Below are 27238 nucleotides of genomic sequence, written 5' to 3'. Positions count from 1 at the left end.
ATTTTCTTATCCATTCATCTGTCAATGAACATTTAGCTGGTGTCCACATCTTGGCTATGGTGAATACGGCTGCAGTATTCATAGTGCTAATATCTCTCTGAGATCCTGATTTTGATTCTTTTGGATAAATACCCAAAAGTGGGACTGCTGGATCACATGGTAGTTCTATATTTAATTTTTTGAGAGCCCTCTATACTGTTTTCCATAGCAGTTGCACCATTTTGTATCCCCACCAACAGAACGCAAGCATTCTAATTTCTCCATGTCCTTGCCAACACTTGTTGTCTTTGGGTTTTGTTTTTTTTAAAATAATTGTCATCCTGATATTCTGACAGATGTGAAGTGATATCTCATTGTGGTTTTGATTTACATTTCCCTGATGATTAGTGATGCTAAGCATTTCTCATATACCTGTTGGCCATTTGTATGTCTTCTTTGGAGAAATGTCTATTTAAGTCCTTAGCCCATCTTAAAATCAGGTTTAGTATATTTTACTACTGAGCTGTTAAGAGTTCCTTATATATTTTGGAGATGAACACCTTATCAGATATATGGTTTGGACATATTATCTCCCATTCCATAGATTGCCTTTTTACTCTGTTGAATGTCTTCTTTGTTGTTCAGAAGCTTTTCAGTTTGATGGCGTCCCACTAGTTTATTCTGTTTTGTTGCCAATGCTTTTGGTGTCATATCCATGAAATCAATGCTGAGACCAAAGTCATAAAAGTTTACCCTTATTTTTTTTTTAAAGGATTTTTATAGTTTGAGGTCTTATGTTAAAGTATTTAACTCCTTACCCATTTATTTTTGTGCATGGTATAAGATAAGGGTCCAGTTTCATTCTTTTACAAGTGGATATCTAGTTTTCCTGATACTATTTGTTCAAGAGATTATCCCTTCTCTATTTTGTATTCTTAGCACTCTTTTGAAGATCAGTTGACCATATATGTGTGGATTTATTTCTGTACTTTCTATTCTGTTCCCTTGGTCTGTATGTCTGTTTTTATGGCAGTACCCTACTGTTTTGATTACTGTAGCTTTGTAATATATTTTGAAATCAAGACATATGATGCTTCCAACTTTGTTCTTCTTTCTCAATATTGCTTTTTTATTTGTGGTCCTTTGTGATTCCATATGAATTTTAGAATTTTTTTTCTATTTCTGTAAAAAATGCTACAGTATTGGGATTTTGATAGGAATTGTAATTGAATCTCTTACTTTGGGTAGTAAGGGCATTTTTACAATATTAAGTCTTCCAATCCATGAACGTGGGATATCTTTCCATTTGTTATATAATATAGATTCTAGTTTAGTTTCACTATGATGAGAGATTATACTCTGTTTGAAATCCATTAGTTGAAATTTACTGAAACTTGCTTTATACCCCCAAATATGGTCTATTTTTGAAAACTTTACATGTGTCCTTGAAAAGAATGATATTCTGCAGTTACTGGGTAAAGCCTATTATTTATTTCAATTAGGGCAGGTTTATTAAGATGTTTAAGTCTTATACAAACCCCCTTTTTTACTGTCTTCTTTCTCTATCAGCTGCTGAAAGAGGTGTCTTAAAGTCTGTCACTATGATTGTGGTATTAACTATTTTTTCCATTTGTTTCATTCAACTTTTGCTTGATATGTTTTGAAGCTGTGTTATTAAAACACAATTTTAAGTTGTTTTATCCTACCAGTTAATAGAATATTTTACCACTATGAAGCATCTTTAACTCTAGTTCTTTTTTTATCTTAACATCCACTTAAGTGATACTTATACAGCCATGTAAGCTTTCATTCAGTAAGTTAATGTAGTTTAATTTTTTCTTCATTAAAAATTTTTAAAAATTATTTATTTATTTATTTATTTAACCTTTGGCTGCATTGGGTCGTCATTGCTGTGCATGGGCTTTCTCTAGTTGCGGCAAGTGGGGGCTACTCTTCATTGTGATGCGCAGGCTTCTCACTGCAGAGGCTTCTCTTGTTGTGGAGCATTGGCTCTAGGCACGTGGGCTTCAGTAGTTGTGGCGCACGGGCTTAGCTGCTCCACGGCATGTGGTATCCTCCCAGGGCATGTGGGATCCTCCTGGACCAGGGATCGAACTTGTGTCCCCTGCATTGGCAGGTGGATTCTTAAGCACTGTGCCACCAGGGAAGTCCCTTTTCTTCATTATTTATATTCAAACTTTATCACTATATCAGAGAAAGTGTCCCTTTAAACAGCACTTTTTATTACTATGTGATAATCTTTGCTTTTATTGGTGAACTAAATCCATTTATATGTGTCTTGTGAAATTGCACAAGGTGATTCTAAAATTGTATATGAAAACACAAAGGGGACAAATGTAACCAAGACTGTCTTGAAGAAAAACAAACTGGGAGATTTGTTTTACTAGATATCAAGATTGCTTATAACACTATGTAAGTGAAGACAGTCTGATAATGTCTCAAGGATAGATAATGAGACCTGCAGAAAAGACTAGAGTCTCCATGTATATATGGATAAAGATACAACTGCTGAGCCATAAGGAATGAATGGCCTTTTCAATAAATGGTACTTGATCAACTATATATCCACATTAAAAAAAACTTGACTTCTACATTATGCCATATACATATGCAATTCCTGAAGAACTGCACATCTGAATGTTCAAGTCAAAAATCTTTAAGAAGAGAATAGAGAGAATACTTTCATGATTTTGGGTATACAGAAAGAATATGTAAACAGAACACAAAAAGAACTAATCCCAAAGGAAATGATTGATAAATTGTACTACATTGAAAATTATTTTTATTTATCAAAGGACATGATTAAGACAGTAAAAAGACAGACAAGGTATTTCAACATATGAAACCAACAAGAGAATCTATAAAGAACTGCTCAGGGCTTCCTTGGTGGCACAGTGGTTAAGAATCCGTTTGCCAATGCAGGGGACAAGGGTTCAAGCCCTGGTCTGGGAAGATCCCACATGCCGCGGAGCAACTAAGCCTGTGCGCCACAACTACTGAGCCTGCGCTCTCGAGCCCATGAGCCACAACTACTGAGTCCACGTGCCACAACTACTGAAGCTCGTGTGCCTAGAGCATATGCTCTGCAACAAGAGAAGCCACTGCAATAAGAAGACCGTGCACCACAATGAAGAGTAGCCCCTGCACGCCACAACTAAAGAAAGACCGGGCAGCTACGAAGACCCAGCACAGCCAAAAATAAATAAATAAAATAAATAAATTTATTAAAAAAAAAAAAGAAGAACTGCTCAAATAAGTAAGAAAATGTCCATCTGAAAGTAAACAAAAACTTGAATAGGTGCTTCAAAAATGGTATGTAAAAATAATAAATAGGTGAAGAGCTGTTTTGGTTAATTAGTATTCTGGAAGAGCAAAGGCATGATGATATACTACTACACACACAACAAAAATGTCTAAAGTTTTAAAAGACTGCTAACACCAAGTTTTGGAAGGACACAGAACAACGGAAATAGTCATATGCTGCTGATAGAGTATGGATTGTGACAACCCCTATGGAAAGCAGTTTGGTATTATCTACAAAGATTAAATGCATGCATACCCCATGACCCAGCAATACTACTTTTAGATATATACTCAACAGAAATGTGTGTACAAATGTACCAGAAAACATTTATAAAATGTCTATCACAGTACTGTTCACAACAGCCCCCAAACTAGAAAAATTCCCTCTACTCATTAAAAGTAGAATAGATAAATAAACCATGACATTGTCCTGGAAAGTCTTTTTATGGAATCTAATACTATATAATGATGAAAATGAATAAACTATAGCTTATTGCACAAGTATGGATGAATCTCACAATGTTGAGCAAAAGAAGTTATATATATATAATCATATATATATGTGTGTATATGTATATATATATATATATATATATATATATATGATTTCATGTATACAAAGCTCAGAAACAGGTAAATTAAAATCTTATGTTAGAAACCAGAAAATTGGTTACTTTCAGAAAAGAGAAAGGAAGTACTGATTGGGAAAGTGTGTATGTTATCTACTGAGGTGCTGACATTATTCTGTTTATTGACCTGGTTGATAGTTATATATGTGTTCTATTTGTGATATTTCGTTGCATTGTACATTCATGTCTAATGCAGTTTTCTGTATGAATATTATATCTTATCATTAAAAGCAGTTTAAAAAGAGAATATGTTTTATGACATAAGGGAATAGGGAAACTAAGTCTGGTTCTTGAGTCCATGCTTTTTCTACTATATTATGGTGCATCTAAGAAAAAAAGTGAGATTATAGGTTTTGCAGCAAGAACAAGTTACATTCTTAGATACAGGCCTCAAATTCACTTATAAAGGGAACTGAAAGTCCCCTATAACATGCAAAGCAACTCAGAAAAAAAATGCAGAAAAGGTTCAGTTGTCAGGATCAAAGATCTTGTGGAACGTTGGAAGAATATGATGATCAAGACCAAGAGGATAAGAGAAGCAGAGTGCCGTGAAGACCTGACTCTCCATGCTGATGAACTATTCTGGATTCCCTAGTGAGGAGGGATTGGTGGTTAAAACTCAGCTCTCATTGAAATAATTATCTTAGAGATGCCTGCAATTAGTTGTATATGTTTAATTTGATTGCTTAAGTAAACCTGGATATAATTTTATCCATATTGTGATTCATGAGTCATTCTCAAAATAACCCCTTTTACTCATTTGGAGTCATTAAAATTCTTGACCAAATAGATGGGAAAAAAAAGGAAATCAGAATAGATTCTACTGATAATTAAGTTACTATACTGACAGACTATTGCGATTGTTCAGACTGAGTCTGCCTGCAACCTACCTTCATATAGACAATGGTGATATCACACAGCAATAAAGATACATCTCTGGCCAAGAGAAGTGATATAAACCTAACAAGTCTTATGAGACTATCAGGAGGACCAAGAGGCAAAGGGTACAGTCATGGCCATTCAGCTCACAGGAGATACTGAAGGAATTCCTTTAATAAAATATGAGGGACAGCGGGGCTAGACTCTGAGATTATTACATGGTTATTATTCTATTAGTTGAGTTGTATCCAAAACTACCCCAGCTTAGATAAATGTAGGTTATACAATATATAGGCCAATGAATGGAAGGAGGAAGACTATGAGGAAGTGCCTCTATCCACTATCATATCCAAATAGTATACCACAGTTTCCATGATACTTAACTATGGGAAGTTTGGACATAATGGCATATTTAAGCATCTATGGCAATAACTAGCTAAATAATTAAAAATGAACTCAAAGGTAAAAAGAAGGAGGCACAGTGGTCTATTAGAGAATAATAAATACAATTAGTTGGATAATTCACACTATCAATATTTTGTTTAAACATTGAGGTAAGAGTGTAAATATGCAATATAATGAGAAAATATTCCAAATCACACAGTTGAGTTAGGAAAATACTATATATATTAAAATGTGCATGTTAAACTGAAGTTTCAATAACATTTAAGAGATGTGCGGTCAGTGCTTTATGTGTAGTTTCCTAATGTAATGTCCATAGTCTAGACATCAATTGTTATAAAAAAGGCTTAATTCATCCTATATGCAAAAAATCTTGTTTCCTTGTCCCTGTTTTGCAAATAAGTTTAAATCTCATAATTATACTTTGTAACTCCTCATGTTTCACTGTCTTTTATTCTTGTTTGTCTTACCCCCATTTGCTTTTTTATTTTCTCTATTTCAGTCTGCTGATATGCATGTTTTAAACTGTTTTTCCTTAATTTTTTTGTTATGTAAAGAGATTTTTACTATACTGTGTTTGAAATATTGACTTTTCTGCTAAGAAGACCTGTTTCATATCATGCAGCAGTGGTACAGTGGTAAATGTTTAACAGCTGACTGTCAAAAAAAATAGCTGTAATTTGTAGCATTTGCTGATTTCCATGGTGTAAATACTCCCACCATAGCCTACTTCAAGCTAACAATGTGATATCACTGAACTCAGATTTGAGCAGAGATACACACACTTAGCACTCACAAGCCATTAAGAGACAGCTCTAACATATCACTAATAGGCTATTATTTTGTTTGTTGATAATCTGGGGGAAATTGTTCCTAACAATTATTTCCTTAATAAACTTTTGTTTTCTTGCACGAGATTGCCTTATTCAAAACGCATACACTGTTTTGTTGTTATTTTACCACAAAGGATGGGACTCATTTGTTCAAGTCTTCTGTATTGTCCACAGGAATTCTAATTCCTTACAGTATTCCATTCCACTGATCCAACCTCATTATTCACTTTTATTCCACTCAAAGTATCCTCTCCTCTGCCACAAACAAACAAGCCCAAAAAAGAGTCATCCACAATTCCAAGAAGTCTTAATGTCTTTATCTATGTATCTCCACTACAAGAGAGAAATTCTTTGCTTTGATTTCAGCTTGTCAAATTATCATTTTTATTCAAGATCAAAGTTAAAAGTTACTTCCTCTATTAAAATATTCCTCCAACCTTACAGTTAAAAATAATGGGTCCTACATTACACTCCCAAAGTACTTTGTTTATATTTCTTTTACTTTCACTTGTATCAGAACTTACGGGTATAAAATTGATGTCCAATAAAAGACTACTGAATGAACAGACAGACAAATGAATATCATAACATGTTTACTTCACCACTGAAAAGAAATGCTTTCTCTCTTTTACTGGTAACCAGAACCCTATGAAGTGTCCAGGTTCCCAGCCCAAATTCCTTTTAACACCTTCTAAAAAGCCTAAAGACAATCAGTACAGAAGATCTGCATGATGGAGTTTTGAGTTATCCAGATAACTTCTAGTTTATTTGGCATTTGCTAAAACAGATAAACAGAAAACTCCACAATCACTTTGGCTCTACTTCTCATAAGCTTTTAAGAAATGCAAATTCATAGGCTATATCTATCAATACAACAGAGAATATCTTCAAATAATATTTTCCAAAACATTTTAACTCTTTAGATCATCCATACACTTTTTCAGAGTGCGGATAGGTTTCAAAGTCTAAGAAAAGACCACGAAAAACATTATTCTGGATTATCACACATTTTCCCTGTAGTCACTTCTCCCTTTCTCGACTTATGACTTGCAACTATTTAGGAGCTTGTAAGCTTTCCCAGATTCACACCAATTCCCCGATGGAGTCAGGCATACATCATCTAAAGGATGAAAAAGATGGTAAAATGGCTCATCCATTCAAAATCTAATACAAACAAACCCCTGATGAGCAACTCATACAACAACATCTCAACAGTTCACCTCAGTGGTGGTTGTCAACACTTAAGTCAATTCAAGAGATTTTTCAGCACCTTTAGAGCAAAAGTCATCTTGGAAAGATTATAAACATACACAATCACTAAGTGTAGCCACTGTTGCTGAAATCAAGTCAAATAAAAGCAGCTGAGCCTAGTCAACAGGAGATAGCAGTTATTACAAAAAGAGGAGAAATGAGAGAGAGGAAGGCAAGTAGTGAAAGAAAGAGAGAGAGAGAGAGAGAAAGGAGGGAAGGAAGAAAGGCCTAGAAGCCAAACCTTAGTAAGAGTGAGGGAGATCAAGAAAAGACATGCTATAGACTCAAATGTTAAGTGCAGAACCTTCAGTACCAGAGGCTGTAGTATCATCTCAACAGCTTCCATGTCTATGGCAATTTTTTTTTTTTCTCTAACAAGCTTAAAACAATCATTTGTTCTGTTTTGACAGGTGGTCTTTTAATGGCCACGTTCTCAACTCACTACTCAAGGCTCTTTGTGCTATATGTACTCTCCTTTCTTTTACCTATCTTAGGTTTTTCAATGTTTTTATTTTAAATTCCATAGGAATGCCAACTGCTTAAGCTTTTCTCACCTCCTAAGAAAATTTCTTTCAGAGGAAGCAACCCAGGGTGCTGCTAATTGGCTTTGCATAACAGTAGGCAAATGTGGCCTTAAAGCAACTGTGACATTGTTTGCCAGCCAGCACAAATGCAGATTACCAAAATCAGTGTCTCTGAGAACCTCACAGATGTTTCTATTACTATAACTAACAAACGATGTGACTATTCACATAGGTATCTCTGATGCTAGTCCAAGCAACCTGATTCTTCACATTTAGATAGTCACTTTAATTTCTTACAATCCTCAAGCTGGAGTTTCTAAGTGCTTCATTAAAGAAGTTCAAAAATATTCATCATACAGTGATTGGACTGATAAATCTAAGTCCTGAACTTTGCCAACAAAAAGGAAAAAAATGAACTTCTGGTATGTCTTCAAAATCAGTTGCCTCAAGGCATTTCCTGTATCATGCTCAAATTAGTTTTAATCCAATAGTATATTATTTTGACTGACCTTGTGCATATTTCTTAAAAGAATAGTTAAGAGATGTTTTGCTAACTAGATCACTTTCATGATAAAAAAAAATATTTAAAAAGAAGAAATGCCTATTTTGGGTGTAACACTCAGATAACTTAATTTTTTTAAAAAAATCAAGTTTGTGGTACCCATCTATGTATCTACATTGAGATGCAGAGCCAAGAGTTCCTGCTGATTTTACAATCCCTTTGGGTTATGTAATACATATTATTCTGCTGATAATAAGCCATATGAAGCAGCATTTTGCTGTATTGACATGGCCTGGCCAAGAACAACAAGGAAAAGAAATAGCATTCAAAAAACTGGCAAAATGTTTATGAACTCTAAATCCTCTGCACATGAATAAATACATCTGACAAAGTGCAGAGTCTCTCAAAAAAGCCCTTCTTGACCTTCCTAATTTGAGTTCAATTGCATGTTCAGTGTTGAGAAGCCAGTGTATGTTCTGCCAATGTTTTAAGCTCAAGCTTTACTACATTTTGTTATTTGTAAAAGTGAAATCCCAGATAATAAGTTATAATTGCCCTATTAATCACTTAAAAAGGGAGTTTGGAGGGAAAATGGGATTTGAAATTGCAATAATTGGTATCCTGAAAGACATCCTTTTTTATTTTCTTACCTAGAGCCTACCACGTACTAACTACTATGAAAACGACATGTATGCACTTTTTTTCAATGGTGAGGTACAAGCACTATGCCTTATATATTAGTTTTTCTAAGGGAATGAAACTTAAAACTTCAGTGTAGTGATGCTGTTAGTCATGATGACCTTTGAACTGGAAAAAAATACAGAAAACCAGGCCATGGATTATAAATTATATTGTCAATGAAAGAGAGAAGAACTTTTTGTTTCATAAGTTGTTTCAAGTATTACATTTTCATTTCCTTTTTTCAAATGAATTATAATGTACAACACATATGTATTTTTCTTCCATTTTTCATTTAAAAAATCATTCTTTCTCTTAGCTTTGTTTCTCTGTGTATTGATAGTCCTGACACACCAAAATTTACCTTTCAAAGTTCAATATACCAAATCCATCTGTTACCCTTAAAGTATTTTGTGAAAAATCTATATTTTTGCTTATATCCCTAAGATATCTCAATTAAAAAAGAAAGACATAGATTACTTAAATCTCTCTTGTTTAGTTCATAATGAACAAATTTTAGATCATGCTTATGTAATTGAAGACAGCCAATGAAAAGGAACAGGTAGTATTTAGGGTATTATAATAACTAAATCAAATTTACTATAAGACATCCAGATAATTGAAGTTGATTCAATAGTCAATGTAGCCAAAAAAAATCATTTAGTTTATCACTTACTGGAATTTTTAGCATTTATACACACATGTGGGCATGTTTAAGATTGGCCAATGGTACTTTTATCCCTTCCTCTATTTCAAGCCTGGTCTTTCTAAAAACATAGAGAAAAGGCATAGGTCTCAAACTTTAAATTAGGTGACATCCCTCTAATGTCAGTAACTGTTCTATGAAAACAGTGTCTTTGATCTCTAGGTATAGCTCATATAATAAAATGATCAAAGACATCCTAGTCAAATGAGCATACAAGGGAAGGAAGGTACAAAACACATCCATTTTGCTTTTTTAGTAAATTCAGATAAATTAAGAAAAACATGTAACTCCATACAACTGACTTACATCTGTCCTGAAATACAATCATCTTTTAAAGAAAGAGACCACAGGAAAAATTATTCCATCTTCATTGGAAATCCTCCCTTGGAAGAAGGGAGTGGGCCAAGTGCAGAGATTACAAGAGCACAGAGATAGAATCTCAATTTGAATGAATGTGGTTCAAATAGAGCCAGTGAAATCCATAATCTCTTTTCACATAGTTGGAAAAGTAGTTGGCTTTTGCAACTGGGTAACATTTCTTTCTGGGCAGGTCAATCATCCATGGAGCCACAATCCACAACATACTGTGATTTTCTGCACATCTGGTGTAAGCCTCTGCATGCAAATATTAAAACCAGTCTACTTCCTTAAAATGTTTCTATATTTAAAATGAATTAAGTAATTTGAGAATATAGGTGAATATGCAAAATATGTTATCTGGTAGGCAAATAGAACAGCCCAACATTAACTGATAAGGTAGAAGTAGTATTCATTTTTTGCACTCCCTTATTTCAATGAAAAACAAAAAAAACAAAAAATAAAACCTCAGCATTCTGTTTGATGTTATTTGTTCATAGGAATCTCAGAAATATTCTAATATTTAGAAAATCTTAGACACCATGACCTATGTGTGATATGAATTAGCAGTCCACTAATAACAACATTAATCACCAGATAGTTACATCCTTTGAGTTACTGTGCTGTCTAATATTACACAACAGAGTAAAGACTTGAGCAGTGCTCAAGTTTTCTGTCTCATATTTTCCTTCAAGTTAAAAATGTACATATTTACTTAAATAAATATAGCACAATAATCATATTGAAGCATCATAGGTTTGTAAGATAATGATGACAATAAAACTTATGTGTTCAGTGTGCAGAAGAAAATATACTTTTTCCCCTTCATAAATACTACAGGTGAAAACATGAGTTACTTTTAAAGAACAGTATGAATTATAGATTTTTAAAATGATTTTGTATACATTTATTTTATAAGCAAAGTAATATTTTGAGTTTGTGAAAAAAGGCAAAATATATAAAGTAGCTGTAACATTCTGTACATTCACTATAAAAATAAATGAACTGATATGATAATATTAATGAATGCATATAAACTTTGAAATATTTGTTGAATTGCAATTAATTTGTCCAAAAGCTTTCCATGGTCTGGAAGTGAACCTAATGGTAATTTGACCTGAAGTCTTCTCCAGAGTAGTCAGAAAAATATGTTGCAATTTAGTTATGTGATGTGAAAGAAAAAACAATGACCTTTGGCAATGTAAATTCAAGTTCAGGTCTTGGATCTATTGCATTCTCGCTGCATGACTTTGAATGGATTTCTCAAACCTCTTTGAGACTCACTATCACCATCTGTAAGATGGAAATAGTATGTATCTCTCAGCCTAAAGAATTTACAAATGGTGACTGAAAAGAAGAGTTTATAAATATTTTTAAGACTCCAGACCAAGATGGTGACACAGGAGGCTCTTGAATTTTCCTCCTCCCATGGATGCACTGAATGTATAGCTACAAACAGAGCAATTCCCTTGAAAGCAACTAGCTGAGTGACTACTACACATTGAGCAAATGAGAAAATACCCATATCAAAATGGGTGGGAAATTCTTAGATACCATGAACACTCATTTCCCAGCTTCTCCCTGAGGAGTGAAGGGTTTGGACTATACATCTAGCACCCCAACTTTTAAGGCTCCCACCAGAAGAATGGGCTCCCAAAACACTTAGCTCTGAAAGCCAACAGGGCTTGGTTTCTTGAGTCCCATAGGACCATAGCAAACAAAGAAGAAGTTCTTAAGTATGTGAGCACTTACTATCAATACTATAGCTATCCTCCCAAGGATCAGTGCAGAGGGAGCAGGCAAAAATGCTCATCTCCCAGTCTTTCTCTGCAAGGGATTTGACTACATACTTTATAAGCTGCTGCCTGAGGGGTCTGGCTTCTAATTAGTTCACATCAAGATGCTGACTGTGATTCTCCCCAGAGTGTTCAATAGCTGGTGGGCACTTCTCCTGCCTTCTTCTTCTGGTTCCCTCCAACAATAAAACCAAGTCACCAAGTGTCTCCATGGAAGGAGCTTGTTCACATATCTAGCACCACAAGTTTTATGGTTGCGACCTGAAGGATGGGACCCCAAATCACCTACCTCTAAGAGCTAATAGAGCATGTGTTTATTAGTCCCATAGGACTGTAGCAAACAAAGAAGTAAGTTTTAAATGGGCACAGGAGTACCCCTCATGTCAACACACCCGAGCTCAGTGTAGAAGGAAAGGCAAAAATTCCCATCTCACAGTTTCTCTTTGGAAGGGGTTTGACTGCATACTTTCCACCCAGCTTCTAATAAGCCTACTTCTAGGTGCTGACTGTGATTCTTGCCTTATGGACACTAATAGGTCTGGGCACACCCTCAACTACTGGGAGCCACTAACAACAAAGACTGTGGCTTGGACAATCACAAAGGTTTGAGAGGTAACCAGGAGCTTGGGCTGGGCTGATAGACAAAGTTCATCTCCTAATGAGACCAGTCTATCAAGACTGGGAGAGGTGGATGTTTTTATAATGTGCAGAAACCAATAAAGAAAGTCAAGGAAAGTGAAGAAACAGGGGAATATATTCCAAACAAAAGAAGATAAATCTCCAGAAACTAACCTTAGTGAAATGGAGGTAAGTGATTTACCCCACAGAGTATTCAAAATAACAGTCCTAAATATGGTCACCAAGGTCAGGGAGCAACGCATGAACAAAGTGAGAATTTCAACAAAGAGAAAGAAAATATTAAAAAATACCAAGCAGAAATCACAGAACTTTAGAATACAATAAGTGAACTGAAAAATTCAATAAAGGAGTTTAACAGCAGACTAGATCAAATAAAAGAAAAGATCAGGGGACTCAGACAAGGCAGTGAAACTCATCAAATCAAAGCAGCAAAAGAAAAAAGAATGAAAAACAATGAAGATAGCTTAAAGGACTTAATGAACACCATTAAGCAGACCACCATACACATTTTAGGTGTCCCAGAAGGAAAAGAGAGAGAAAGGGGCAGAAAGTGTATTTGAATTAATAGTGGCTAAAAACTATCCTAACCTGGGGAAAGAAACAGACATCCAGATCCAGGAAGCCCAAAGAATACCAAATAAGATGGATCTAAAGAGACACACACCAAGGTATATTATAATTAAATTGTCAAAGTTAAAGACAAAGAGAGAATCTCAAAAGCAGCAAGAGAAAAGCAACTTGTTACATATAGGGGAATCTCATTAAGATTATGAGTGGATTTTTCAACAGAAAACTTGCAGACCATAAGCGAATGGGATAATATTTTCAAAGTGTAGTTAGAAAAAACTGCCAACCAAGAATACTTCACCCAGCAAAGCTGTCCTTAAGAATTCAAGGAGAGATAAAGTTTTGAAGACAAACAAAAGCTAAAGGGTTCATCACCAGTAGATTTGCTTTACAAAATATGTTAAAGGGAGTTCTTCAAGCTGAACTAAAGGATGCTAACTAGTAACATGAAAACATAAAAGTATATAAAACTCACTGGTAAAGTATATATATATTATATATACATATATATACAGACACACACATACATGTATGTATATACATACATGTATATATATACATACATGTATATATATTTTTATAATTAAGTTCAGAATACTCATATTGTAATGGTGGTGGGTAAATCACTTATAACTCTAGTGTAAAGGTTAAAAGACTGAAGTATTAAAAATAATCCATAACTACAATAATTTTTAATGATTATACAATATAAAAAATGTATATTTTGACATCAAAAACATAAATTGTGGGAGGAAAGTATAAAAATGTAGAGCTTTTCTAAGCATTAAAAATTAAGATGTTATTGGCTTAAAATATTATACACTATTAAAACTATAAGAAGTTTTTGTAAGCCTAATGGTAACCACAAAGCAAAAACCTATAGTAGATATGCAAAAGATAAAGAGAAGGGAATCAAAACATACCACTACACAAAATCATCAATTCACAAATGGAAGACAGCAAGAGAGGAAAAACAGAACTACGAAACAGCCAGGAAACAACAAGATGGCAACAGTAAGCCCATATATATCAATAACTTCTTTAAATTTAATGGACTAAATTCTCCAGTCAAAAGATATAGAGTTGCTGAATGATTAAAAAAACAAGGCTGAACTACATGCTGTCTACAACAGAATCACTTCAGGTTTAAGGACACACAGGCTGAAAAGTGAAGGGATGGAAAATATATGCCATGCCAATGGAAACAAAAAGCAGGGCAGGTATACTTATATCAGAAAAAATAAACTTTAACCCCCAAACTGTAATACAAGACAAAGAAGATCATTATAAAATGATAAAGGGGTCAATTCACCAAGAGGATATAACACAATGGATAGCTTAGATAGAAAATCAATAAGGAAACACTGGACTTAAACTACATTAGATGGCATAGACCTAACAGACGTATACAGATCATTCCATCCAACAGCAGCAGAATATACATTCTTCTTAAGCACACATGGAACATTCTCCTGGAGAGATAATACATTAGGCCACAAAACCAGTCTTAGCAAATTTTAAAAGACTGAAATCATCCCAATTATTTTTTCTGACCACAATAGCATGAAACTAGAAATCAATTACAAGAAAACACTGGAAAATTCACAAATAGATAGTAATTTAACAACATGCTACTGAACAATCAATATGTCAAAGAAGAAATCAAAAGAAATAAATCTTGAGACACATGAGAATGGAAACACAAAATACCAAAACGTATGGCATGCAGCAAAAGCCATTCTAAGAGAGAAATTTATAGTGATAAATGCTTACATTAAGAAAAAAGAAAGATCTCAACTAAACAACCTAACTTTACATCTCAAGAGACTAAAAAGTGAAGAATAAACTAAGGCCAAATTAGTAGAAAGAAGGAAACAACAAAGATCGGAGTGGAAATAAATAAAATAGAGATTAAAAAGACAATAGAAAAAAATCAATAAAACTAAGCTTGTTTTATGAAAAGATAAACAAAACTGATAAACTTTTACCTAGACTAAGAAAAAATGAGAAAAGCCTCAATTAATAATGAATGAGGAGACATTACAATTCATAACAGAAATACAAGGGAACATAAGAAACTACTATGCCAACAAATTAAATAACTTAGAAGAAATGGATAAACTTCTAGAAACAAAAAACGCATCAAGATTGAATAACGAAGAAATAGAAAATCTGAACGAACAAATTCTAGTAAGGAGATTGAATTAGTAATCAAAAACCTCCCAACCAAGAAAAGTCCAGAATCAGATGGCTTCACTGGTGAATTCCATCAAATATTAAAGAAGAAGTAATACCAATCTTTCTCAGACTCATCCAAAAAATGAAGAGGAGGTAAGATGTCCAAACTCATTTTTGGAGGTCAGCATTTCCTTGATAACAAAGCCAGTAAAGAACACTACAAGGACAGAAATTACAGGCCAATATCCCTGATGAACAGAGATCAAATATCCTCAACAAAATACTAGCAAACTGAATTCAACAGTACATTAAAAGGATCATATGCCATGATTAAGTGGGGTTTATTCCTGGGATGCAAGGGTAGTTCATCATCTGTAAATAAATAAATGCAATAAGCTACATCAACAAAATGAAGGATAAAGATTATATAATCATCTTAATAGACGCAGACAAAGCATTTGACAAAATTCAACATCCTTTCATGAAAAAAACTCTCAATAAATTTGGTATAGAAGGAAGGTACCTCAACATAATAAGTCCCGTATATGAGAAACTCACAGCTAACATCATACTCAATGTTGAAAAGCTGAAAACTTTTCCTCTAAGATTAGAAACAAGATAAGGATACCCACTCCTGTCACTGTTATTCAATATAGTAGTGTAAGTAAATACTATCTAAAGCAATCAGGCAAGAAAAAGAAATAAAAGGCATCCAAATCAGAAAACAAGAAGTAAAACTGTTACTATTACAGATGACATGATACATATAGAAAACCCTAAAGATGCCACCAAAAAGCTGTTAAAACTAAATGAATTCAGCAAAGTTGCAGGATAAAAAAATCAACACAGAAAAATCAGTCGTGATTCTGTACACTAACAATGAACTATCTGAAAAAGAAATAAAGAAAACAAAATCTCATTTACAATGGTATCAAAAACAAACTACTCAGGAATAAATTTATCCAAGGAAGTGAGAGATCTATACACAAAAATCTTTAAAACACTGATAAAGGAAATTGAAGACACAAATAAATGGAAAGATATCCTAGGTTCATGGAACAGGAAGGTTAATATAATTAAAATGTCCATAATACCCAAGGTGAGCTTGAGCTATAAATTCAATGCAATACTTACCAAAAGGCATTTTTCACAGCAATAGAAAAAAAATCCTAAAACTCATATGAAACCACAAAAGAACCCCAAATAGCCAATGCAATCTTGAGAAGGAAGAATAATGCTGGAGTTATCACATTTCCTGATTTCAAACTATATTACAAGTAATCAACACAGTATGATATTGTCATTAAAAACAGACATATAGATTAATAGAGCAGAAGAGAAATCCCAGAAGTAAACCCATTAATTAATCTTCAGGAAAGGAACCAGGAATATACAATGGGGAAAGAATAGGCTCTTCAATAAATGGTGTTGGTAAAACTGGATAGCCATATGCAAAAAATGAAACTGGATCCCTATCTTATACACAAAAATCAATTCAAAATTGATTAAAGATGTAAATGTAAGACTTGAAATCATAAAACTCTTAGAAAAAAACATAGGGGGTAAGTTCCTTGACATCGCTGTTGGCAATGGTTATTTGGATTTGAGAACAAAAGAAAAGAAAACAAAAGCAAAAATAAACAAGTGGGACTACCTCAAAGTAAAAAGCTTCTGCACAGCAATGGTAATCATCAATAAAATGAAAAGGCAACCCATGGAATGGGAAAAAATATTTACCACATATCCAATAAGCGGTTAGTATCCAAAATATACAAGGAATTCATACAACTCAATAGCAAAACAAACAAGCAAAACCAAATACCACAATTCAAAATGGGCAAAGGACCTGAATATGTGTTTTTCCAAAGAAGACATACAAATGGCCAACATGTACACGAAAAGGTATTCAACATCATTAATGATCAGGAAAATGCAAATCAAACCATAATGAGATACTTCCTCACATATTGTTAGGACGTGTATTATCAAAAAGGGAAGAGATAAATGCTGGTAAGGATGTTGGGAAAAGAGAACCCTTGTGCATTCTTGGTAGTATAGTCACTGTGGAAAACAGTAGGAGGTCCCTCAAGAAATTAAAAATAGAACTACCATATGACCCAGGAATCTCACTTCTGGGTAAATATCCAAAGGAAATGAAATCACTATTTCATTATCTCAAAGAGATATCTGAACTGCCAAATTTATTGCAGCACTATTCACAACAGTCAAGGTTTGGAAACAAGGTAGGTGTCCATCCACAGATGAATGGATAAAGAAAATGTAATACACACACACCCACATACACAGACACAATGGAATATTTTGCAATCTTAAAAAAAAGAATGAAATTCTGTCTTTTGTGACAACATGGATGAACATGGAAGGTATTATGCCAAGTGAAATAAGCCAGACAGAGAAAAAAAAAAAAAAAACTACATGGTATCACTTATGTAGAACCAAAAACAAACAAACAAAATAGTTGAACTCATAGAAACAGAGGGTAGAATGGTGGTTGCCAGGAGCTGGGTGGCAGGGGGAATAAGGAAAGGTTGGTAAAAGTTTTTAAACTTTCACTTATACGATGAATAAGGCTTGAGGATGCAATGTATAACACGGTGAATATAACTGATAATACTGTCTTGTATAATTAAATTTTCTAAGAGAGTGGAACTTAAGTATTTTCATCAAAAAACAAAGTAACTATGTGAGGTGATGAATGTGTTAAATGAACTCAATGGAGGGAATCATTTCACAATGTATATGCATATCAAATCATAACTGTATATGTTAGATATATGCATTATAATTTTATTTGCCAATTATACCTTAATGAAGCTGAAAAAATATTTTTCAAAAGCTTTTTTCCCCCCTGAACTGACATAATCCTACAGAAAATATTAAGAGAACTTTTCTTTGAGTTATTTCTTTTTCAGTGTTTCAATGCCCATGAGCCAGATCAATATACAAACCATTTCCTCCCAAGGGTTATCTTTACTTCTTTATTGAGGTCTGCCAATAACCTGATTGAGGGGAGTACAAAATGGATTCCATAACTGGGCAAAAGTTATAGCGTATAACATGAGAACATGTAAACTTTTCTTACCTAAGGCTTGCCTTCTTCCTTAAAACTGTAAGAGCTACATTGTGTTTTCTGAGTTCATGTGATTTTAAAAAAGACAAAAAATATGCATGCATACATTCCTGGTCCTTTACCCCTACTCTCTGGTACTTTTAGTTTTTTACCTCATTTCCTAGAAGGGCATTTACACAGGCTTCTGATGCATCGCAGATGGCTGTGAGATCATGTCCTCCTTCTAGAGCCAACACCACATGTCCATCAGCCAGTGTCATCAATTGCTTCGTCAAATGACCAAAGCCTAACATAATGCAAACAGAACATTTCAAAGTATAAATTAAAAGTTAACTGACCACTAGAATCTAATATTGATTGAGCATTTATTCTGCATATGTCCTTTCTCAGCACTTCCCATGTGCTAACTTGTTTAATACTCACAATAACTTGATAAATTAGGTCCTATTAGTATCTCTATTTAACAAATGAGGGCACCAAAACCCAAGATCCCACAGCTAAGAAGTATCACAACTAAGATTTGCAACAGTCGTTTTGGTTCTTCACCAGTGCACATTACTGCCTTTCACAACACATTCTGTGTGTACCTGGATGAAAAACTTGAATAGTGTTTGGCTGTTAATAAGGTAAACAATTCCATTTGCTTAATATTTCTTTCCTGTTTCCATCATCTGCCTTCATTATAAAAGGAAGTTTTCTATATATCACCTCAAAGTACTTAACTATCACATTAGATTTTACAGACATTCTTTTACTATGAAATAGTTGATAAATGCAAAAAATAATATCTATTTATGTTATAAAGTATAATACGACAAACACCTGGTCACTCACCTTCCAATTTAAGGAAAATACTTTTGAAGCCCCCTGTATGCTTCTCTCTAATAACATAATTCCTCCTCACTATGGGAAATCAGGATCCTGAGTTTATGTTTATAACTCCGTTGCTTTCCATTGTTAATTTGCTTATTTTGGAACTTTATAAAAATGGTTGTATACTTCTGCACCTTGCTCTTTTCACACATTTTGTTAGCTCATCTCTGTTGATACATGTAGCTACAGTTCTATGCTGTCTAGTAGGCCATTTAACGAGTATAGAAGAATTTATTTACCCATTCTCCTGTTGACAAATATTTAGGTTTTGTGTTATTACAAAAAATGCCCCTATGGGACTTCCCTCGAGGTCCAGTGGTTAGGACTCTGTGCTTTCACTGCCGTGAGCCCGGGGTTCCATCCCTGGTCAGGGGAACTAAGATCCCACAAGCCGTGTAGTGCGGCCAAAAAAAAAAATGCCCCATGAACATTCTTATACCAGTCTTCTGGTGTACATGTGCAAGAGCAGAGTGAAATTGTCATGACTTAAAACCTGCTAAATATCACCAGCTTCTAGACATCTGAGTAAGGTCATCTCAGACCTCTCATCCCCAGTTGGGCTATCAGATGACTGCAGCTACACGATTGACCAAGAGGAGATCAGATGAAGAACCAAGACCAAAGTGATGGTCCACACAATCCCGATGGGCAGAAAGAAACATTTCACAAAAGGTGCTATTCTACCAATTGCCAAGCCTGCATCAGTCTGAAACTTTTTAAAAAGTTTCTGGGGGGTTCAGAGAAGATGGCGGAAGAGTAAGACGCGGAGATCACCTTCCTTCCCACAGATACAGTAGAAATACATCTACACGTGGAACTGCTCCTACAGAACACCCACTGAACGCTGGCAGAAGACGTCAGACCTCCCAAAAGGCAAGAAACTCCCCCGGTACTTGGGTAGGGCAAAAGAAAAAAGAAATAACAGAGACAAAAGAATAGGGACGGCACCTGCACCAGTGGGAGGGAGCTGTGAAGGAGGAAAGATTTCCACGCACTAGGAGCCCCTTCGCGGGCAGAGACTGCGGGTGGCAGAGGGGGGAAGCTGCGGAGCCACGGAGGAGAGCGCAGCCACAGGGGTGCGGAGGGCAAAGTGGAGAGATTCCCGCACTTCCCGCACGGAGGCTCGGCGCTGACCAGCACTCACCAGCCCGAGAGGCTTGTCTGCTCAGCCGCCGGGGCGGGCGGGGCTGGGAGCTGAGGCTCGGGCTTCGGTCGCAGGGAGAGGACTGGGGTTGGCGGCGTGAACACAGCCTGAAGGGGTTAGTGCACCACAGCTAGCCAGGAGGGAGTTTGGGGAAAATGTCTGCAGCTGCCGAAGAGGCAAGAGACTTTTTCTTCCCTGTTCCCTGGTGCGCGAGGAGAGGGGATTCAGAGCGCCGCCTAAACGAACTTCAGAGACGGGCGCGAGCCGCGGCTAACAGCGCGGATCCCATAGCAACAGGGGCGCAGAGGGAAAAACGGAGAGACTCCCGCACAGAGGCTCGGCACCGAGCAGCGCTCACCAACCCGAGAGGCTTGTCTGCTCCCCCGCCGGGGCGGGCGGGGCTGGGAGCTGAGGCTCGGGCTTTGGTTGGATCGCGGGGAGAGGACTGGGGTTGGCAGCGTGAACACAGCCTGAAGGGGTTGGCGCACCACAGCTGGCTGGGAGGGAGACCGGGAAAAAGTCTGCAGCTGCCGAAGAGGCAAGAGACTTTTTCTTGCCTCTTTGTTTCGCGGCGCGCAAGGAGAGGGGATTCAGAGCGCCGCCGAAACGAACTCCAGAGACTGGCGCGAGCCGCGGCGGTCAGCGCGGACCCCAGAGACGGGCGTGAGACGCTGGGGCTGCTGCTGCCGCCTCCAGAAAGCCTGTGTGCGAGCACAGGTCACTCTCCGCACCGCTCCTCCCGGGAGCCCGTGCAGCCCGCCACTGCCAGCGTCCCGTGATCCCGGGACAACATCCCCGGGAGAACGCACTGCGCGCCTCAGGCTGGTGCAACGTCACGCCGGCCTCTGACGCCGCAGGCTCGCCCCGCCTCCTCTGTACCCCTCCCTCCCCGCGGCCTGGGTGAGCCAGAGTCCCCGAAGCAGCTGCTCCTTTAACCCCGTCCTGTCTGGGCGGGGAACAGGCGCCCTCAGGCGACCTACACGCAGAGGCGGGTCCAAATCCAAAGCTGATCCCCAGGAGCTGTGCGAACAGAGAAGAGGAGGGGAAATCTCTCCCAGCAGCCTCAGAAGAAGCGGATTAAAACTCCACAAACAACTTGATGTGCCTGCATCTGTTGAATACCTGAATAGACAACGAATCATCCCAAATTCAGGAGGTGGACTTTGGGAGCAGGATATATTAATTTTTCCCCTTTTCCTTTTTTTTTTGTGAGTGTATATGCATATGCTTCTGGGGGAGATTTTGTCTGTATAGCTTTGCTTTATAATAGCTTTATTTTACTTCACTATATTATAGCTTCTTTCTTTCTTTCCTTTCTCTCTTTCTCTCTCTCTCTTTCTCTCTCTCTCTCTGTTTCTCTCTGTCTCTCTCTCTCTTTCTCTCTCTTTTTCTTTTTTTTTTCTTTTCTTTCTTTCTTTTTTCTTTTTCTTCTTTCTTTTTCTTTTTTTTTTTTTCTTTCTTTCTTTCTTTCTTTCTTTCTTTCTTTCTTTCTTCCCTCCCTCCCTCCCTCCCTCCCTCCCTTCCTTCCTTTCTTTCTTTCTATTTTTTCTCCCTTTTACTCTGAGCCGTGTGGACGAAAGGCTCTTGGTGCTTCAGCCAGGCATCAGGGCCGTACCTCGGAGGTGGGAGAGCCAACTTCAGGACACTGGTCCACAAGAGACCTCCCAGCTCCACGTAATACCAAACGGCAAAAATCTCTCAGAGATCTCCATCTCAACATCAAGACCCAGCATCACTCAATGACCAGCAAGCTACAGTGCTGAACACCCTATGCCAAACAACTAGCAAGACAGGAACACAGCCCCATCCATTAGCAGAGAGGCTGCCTAAAATCATAATAAGGCCACAGACACCCCAAAATACACCACCAGACGTGGACGTGCCCACCAGAAAGACAAGATCCAGCCTCATCCACCAGAGCTCAGGCACTAGTTCCCTCCACCAGGAAGCTACACAAACCCACTGAACCAACCTTAGCCACTTGGGACAGATACCAAAAACAACGGGAACTACAAACCTGCAACCTGTGATAAGAGACCCCAAACACAGTAAGATAAGCAAAATGAGACGACAGAAAAAACACACAGCAGATGAAGGAAGCAGGTCAAAAACACTCTAGACTTAACAAATGAAGAGGAAATAGGTAGTCTACCTGAAAAAGAATTCAGAATAATGATAGTAAGGATGATCCAAAATCTAGGAAATAGAATAGACAAAATGCAAGAAACATTTAACAAGGACGTAGAAGAACTAAAGAGGAATCAAGCAATGATGAAAAACACAATAAATGAAATTAAAAATACTCTAGATGGGATCAATAGCAGAATAACTGAGGCAGAAGAAAGGATAAGTGACCTTGAAGATAAAATGGTGGAAATAACTACTGCAGAGCAGGATAAAGAAAAAAGAATGAAAAGAACTGAGGACAGTCTCAGAGACCTCTGGGACAACATTAAACGCACCAACATTCGAATTATAGGGGTCCCAGAAGAAGAAGAGAAAAAGAAAGGGACTGAGAAAATATTTGAAGAGATTATAGTTGAAAACTTCCTAATATGGGAAAGGAAATAGTTAATCAAGTCCTGGAAGCACAGAGAGTCCCATACAGGATAAACCCAAGGAGAAACACGCCAAGACACATATTAATCAAACTGTCAAAAATTAAATATAAGGAAAACATATTAAAGGCAGCAAGGGAAAAAAAACAAATAACACACAAGGGAATCCCCATAAGGTTAACATCTGATCTTTCAGCAGAAACTCTGCAAGCCAGAAGGGAGTGGCAGATATACTTAAAGTGATGAAGGAGAGAACCTACAACCAAGATTACTCCTACCCAGCAAGGATCTCATTCAAATGTGATGGAGAAATTAAAACCTTTACAGACAAGCAAAAGCTGAGAGAGTTCAGCACTACCAAACCAGCTTTACAACAAATGCTAAAGGAACTTCTCTAGGCAAGAAACACAAGAGAAGGAAAACACCTACAATAACAAACCCAAAACATTTAAGAAAATGGGAATAGGAACATACATACCGATAATTACCTTGAATGTAAATGGATTAAATGCTCCCACCAAAAGACACAGGCTGGCTGAATGGATACAAAAACAAGACCCATATATATATGCTGTCTACAAGAGACCCACTTCAGACATAGAGACACATACAGACTGAAAGTGAGGGGATGGAAAAAGATATTCCATGCAAATGGAAATCAAAAGAAAGCTGGAGTAGCAATTCTCATATCAGACAAAATAGACTTTAAAATAAAGACTATTACAAGAGACAAAGAAGGACACTATATAATGATCAAGGGATCGATCCAAGAGGAAGGTATAACAATTGTAAATATTTATGCACCCACATAGGAGCACCTCAATACATAAGGCAAGTACTAACAGCCATAAAAGGGGAAATCGACAGCAACACAATCATAGTAGGGGACTTTAACACCCCACTTCACCAATGGACAGATCATCCAAAATGAAAATAAATAAGGAAAACACAAGCTTTAAATGATACATTAAACAAGATGGACTTAATTGATATTTATAGGACATTCCACCCAAAAACAACAGAATACACATTTTCTCAAGTGCTCATGGAACATTCTCCAAGATAGATCATATCTTGGGTCACAATCAAGCCTTGGTAATTTAAGAAAATTGAAATCGTATCAAGTATCTTTTCCGACCACAACGCTATGAGACTAGATATCAATTACAGGAAAAGATCTGTAAAAAATACAAACACATGGAGGCTACACAATACATTACTTAATAATGAAGTGATTACTGAAGAATCAAGGGGAAATCAAAAAATACCTAGAAATAAATGACAATGGAGATACGACGACCCAAAACCTATGGGACGCAGCAAAAGCAGTGCTAAGAGGGAAGTTATAGCAATACAAGCCTACCTCAAGAAACAGGAAACATCTCGAATAAACAACCTACCTTGCACCTAAAGCAATTAGAGAAGAAGAACAAAAAAACCCCAAAGCCAGCAGAAGGAAAGAAATTATAAAGATCAGGTCAGAAATAAATGAAAAAGAAATGAAGGAAACAATAGCAAAAATCAATGAAACTAAAAGCTGGTTCTTTGAGAAGATAAACAAAATTGATAAACCATTAGCCAGACTCATCAAGAGAAAAAGGGAGAAGACTCAGATTAATAGAATTAGAAATGAAAAAGGAGAAATAACCACTGACACTGCAGAAATACAAAAGATCATGAGAGATTACTACGAGCAACTCTATGCCAATAAAATGGACAACCTGGAAGAAATGGACAGATTCTTAGAAATGCACAAACTGCCGAGACTGAACCAGGAAGAAATAGAAAATATGAACAGACCAATCACAAGCACTGAAATTGAAACTGTGATTAAAAACCTTCCAACAAACAAAAGCCCAGGACCAGATGGCTTCACAGGTGAATTCTATCAAACATTTAGAGAAGAGCTAACACCTATCCTTCTCAAACTCTTCCAAAATATTGCAGAGGGAGGAACACTCCCAAACTCATTCTACGAGGCCACCATCACCCTGATACCAAAACCAGACAAAGATGTCACAAAGAAAGAAAACTACAGGCCAATATCACTGATGAACATAGATGCAAAAATCCTCAACAAAAATACTCGCAAACAGAATCCAACAGCACATTAAAAGGATCATACACCATGATCAAGTGGGGTTTATCCCAGGAATGCAAGGATTCTTCAATATACGCAAATCAATCAATGTGATACACCATATTAACAAATTGAAGGAGAAAAACCATATAATCATCTCGATAGATGCAGAGAAAGCTTTCGACAAAATTCAACACCCATTTATGATAAAAGCCCTGCAGAAAGTAGGCATAGAGGGAACTTTCCTCAACATAATAAAGGCCATATATGACAAACCCACAGCCAACATTGTCCTCAATGGTGAAAAACTGAAACCATTTCCACTAAGATCAGGAACAAGACAAGGTTGCCCACTCTCACCACTATTATTCAACATAGTTTTGGAAGTGTTAGCCACAGCAATCAGAGAAGACAAAGAAATAAAAGGAATCCAAATCGGAAAAGAAGAAGTAAAGCTGTCACTATTTGCAGATGACATGATACTATACATAGAGAATCCTAAAGATGCTACCAGAAAACTCCTAGAGCTAATCAATGAATTTGGTAAAGTAGCAGGATACAAAATTAATGCACAGAGATCGCTTGCATTTCTATACACTAATGACGAAAAATCTGAAAGTGAAATTAAGAAAACACTCCCGTTTACCATTGCAACAAAAAGAATAAGATATCTAGGAATAAACCTACCTAAGGAGACAAAAGACCTGTATGCAGAAAATTATAAGACACTGATGAAAGAAATTAAAGATGATACAAATAGATGGAGAGATATACCATGTTCCTGGATTGGAAGAATCAACATTGTGAAAATGACTCTACTACCCAAAGCAATCTACAGATTCAATGCAATCCCTATCAAACTACCACTGGCATTTTTCACAGAACTAGAACAAAAAATTTCACAATTTGTATGGAAACACAAAAGACCCCGAATAGCCAAAGCAATCTTGAGAACGAAAAATGGAGCTGGGGGAATCAGGCTCCCTGACTTCAGACTATACTACAAAGCTTCAGTAATCAAGACAGTTTGGTACTGGCACAAAAACAGAATATAGATCAATGGAACAGGATAGAAAGCCCAGAGATAAACCCACACACATATGGTCACCTTATCTTTGATAAAGGAGGCAAGCATATACAGTGGAGAAAAGACAGCCTCTTCAATAAGTGGTGCTGGGAAAATTGGACAGGTACATGTAAAAGTATGAAATTAGAACACTCCCTGACACCATGCACAAAAATAAACTCCAATGGATTAAAGACCTAAGTGTAAGGCCAGACACTATCAAACTCTTAGAGGAAAACATAGGCAGAACACTCTATGACATACATCACAGCAAGATTCTTTTTGACCCAGCTCCCAGAGAAATGGAAATAAGAACACAAATAAACAAATGGGACCTAATGAAACTTAAAAGCTTTTGCACAGCAAAGGAAACCATAAACAAGACCAAAAGACAACCATCAGAATGGGAGAAAATATTTGCAAATGAAGCAACTGACAAAGGATTAATCTCCAAGATTTACAAGCAGCTCATGCAGCTCAATAACAAAAAAACGAACAACCCAATCCAAAAATGGGCAGAAGACCTAAATAGACATTTCTCCAAAGAAGATATACAGATGGCCTACAGACACATGAAAGAATGCTCAACATCATTAATCATTAGAGAAATGCAAATCAAAACTACAAGGAGATATCATCTCACACCGGTCAGAATGGCCATCATCAAAAAATCTAGAAACAATAAATGCTGGAGAGGGTGTGGAGAAAGGGAACACTCTTGCACTGTTGGTGGGAATGTAAATTGATACAGTCACTATGGAGAACAGTATGGAGGTTCCTTAAAAAACGAAGAATACAACTACCATACGACCCAGCAATCCCACTACTGGGCATATACCCAGAGAAAACCATAGGTCAAAAAGTGTCATGTACCACAATGTTCATTGCAGCTCTATTTACAATAGCCAGGACCTGGAAGCAACCTAAATGTCCATCGACAGATGAATGGATAAAGAAAATGTGGCACATATATACAATGGAATATTACTCAGCCATAAAAAGAAATGAAATGGAGGTATTTGTAATGAGGTGGATGGAGTTAGAGTCTGTCATACAGAGTGAAGTAAGTCAGAAAGAGAAAAACAAATACAGTATGCTAACACATATATACGGAATCTAAGGAAAAAAAGGCCATGAAGAACCTAGTGGCAAGACGGGAATAAAGACACAGACCTACTAGAG

General features: G+C 36.6%; 1 protein-coding gene across 1 annotated transcript in view; it reads right to left on the bottom strand.

Moving 5' to 3' along the window:
* The window catches only part of HDAC9 (histone deacetylase 9), a 575085-nt gene that overhangs the window by 59607 nt on the left and 488240 nt on the right, over window positions 1–27238 (bottom strand). The window contains exon 28 of the mRNA XM_036862952.1: window positions 18488–18621. Coding sequence (XP_036718847.1) covers window positions 18488–18621 — 134 coding nt within the window. The remainder of the gene's footprint in view (window positions 1–18487; window positions 18622–27238) is intronic.

Source organism: Balaenoptera musculus, chromosome 9 (genome assembly GCF_009873245.2).
Source record: "Balaenoptera musculus isolate JJ_BM4_2016_0621 chromosome 9, mBalMus1.pri.v3, whole genome shotgun sequence".
Taxonomy (NCBI): Eukaryota; Metazoa; Chordata; class Mammalia; order Artiodactyla; family Balaenopteridae; genus Balaenoptera; species Balaenoptera musculus.
The sequence above is the reverse complement of the archived record's forward strand: the minus strand, read 5'-3'. Positions and strand labels throughout refer to the sequence as shown.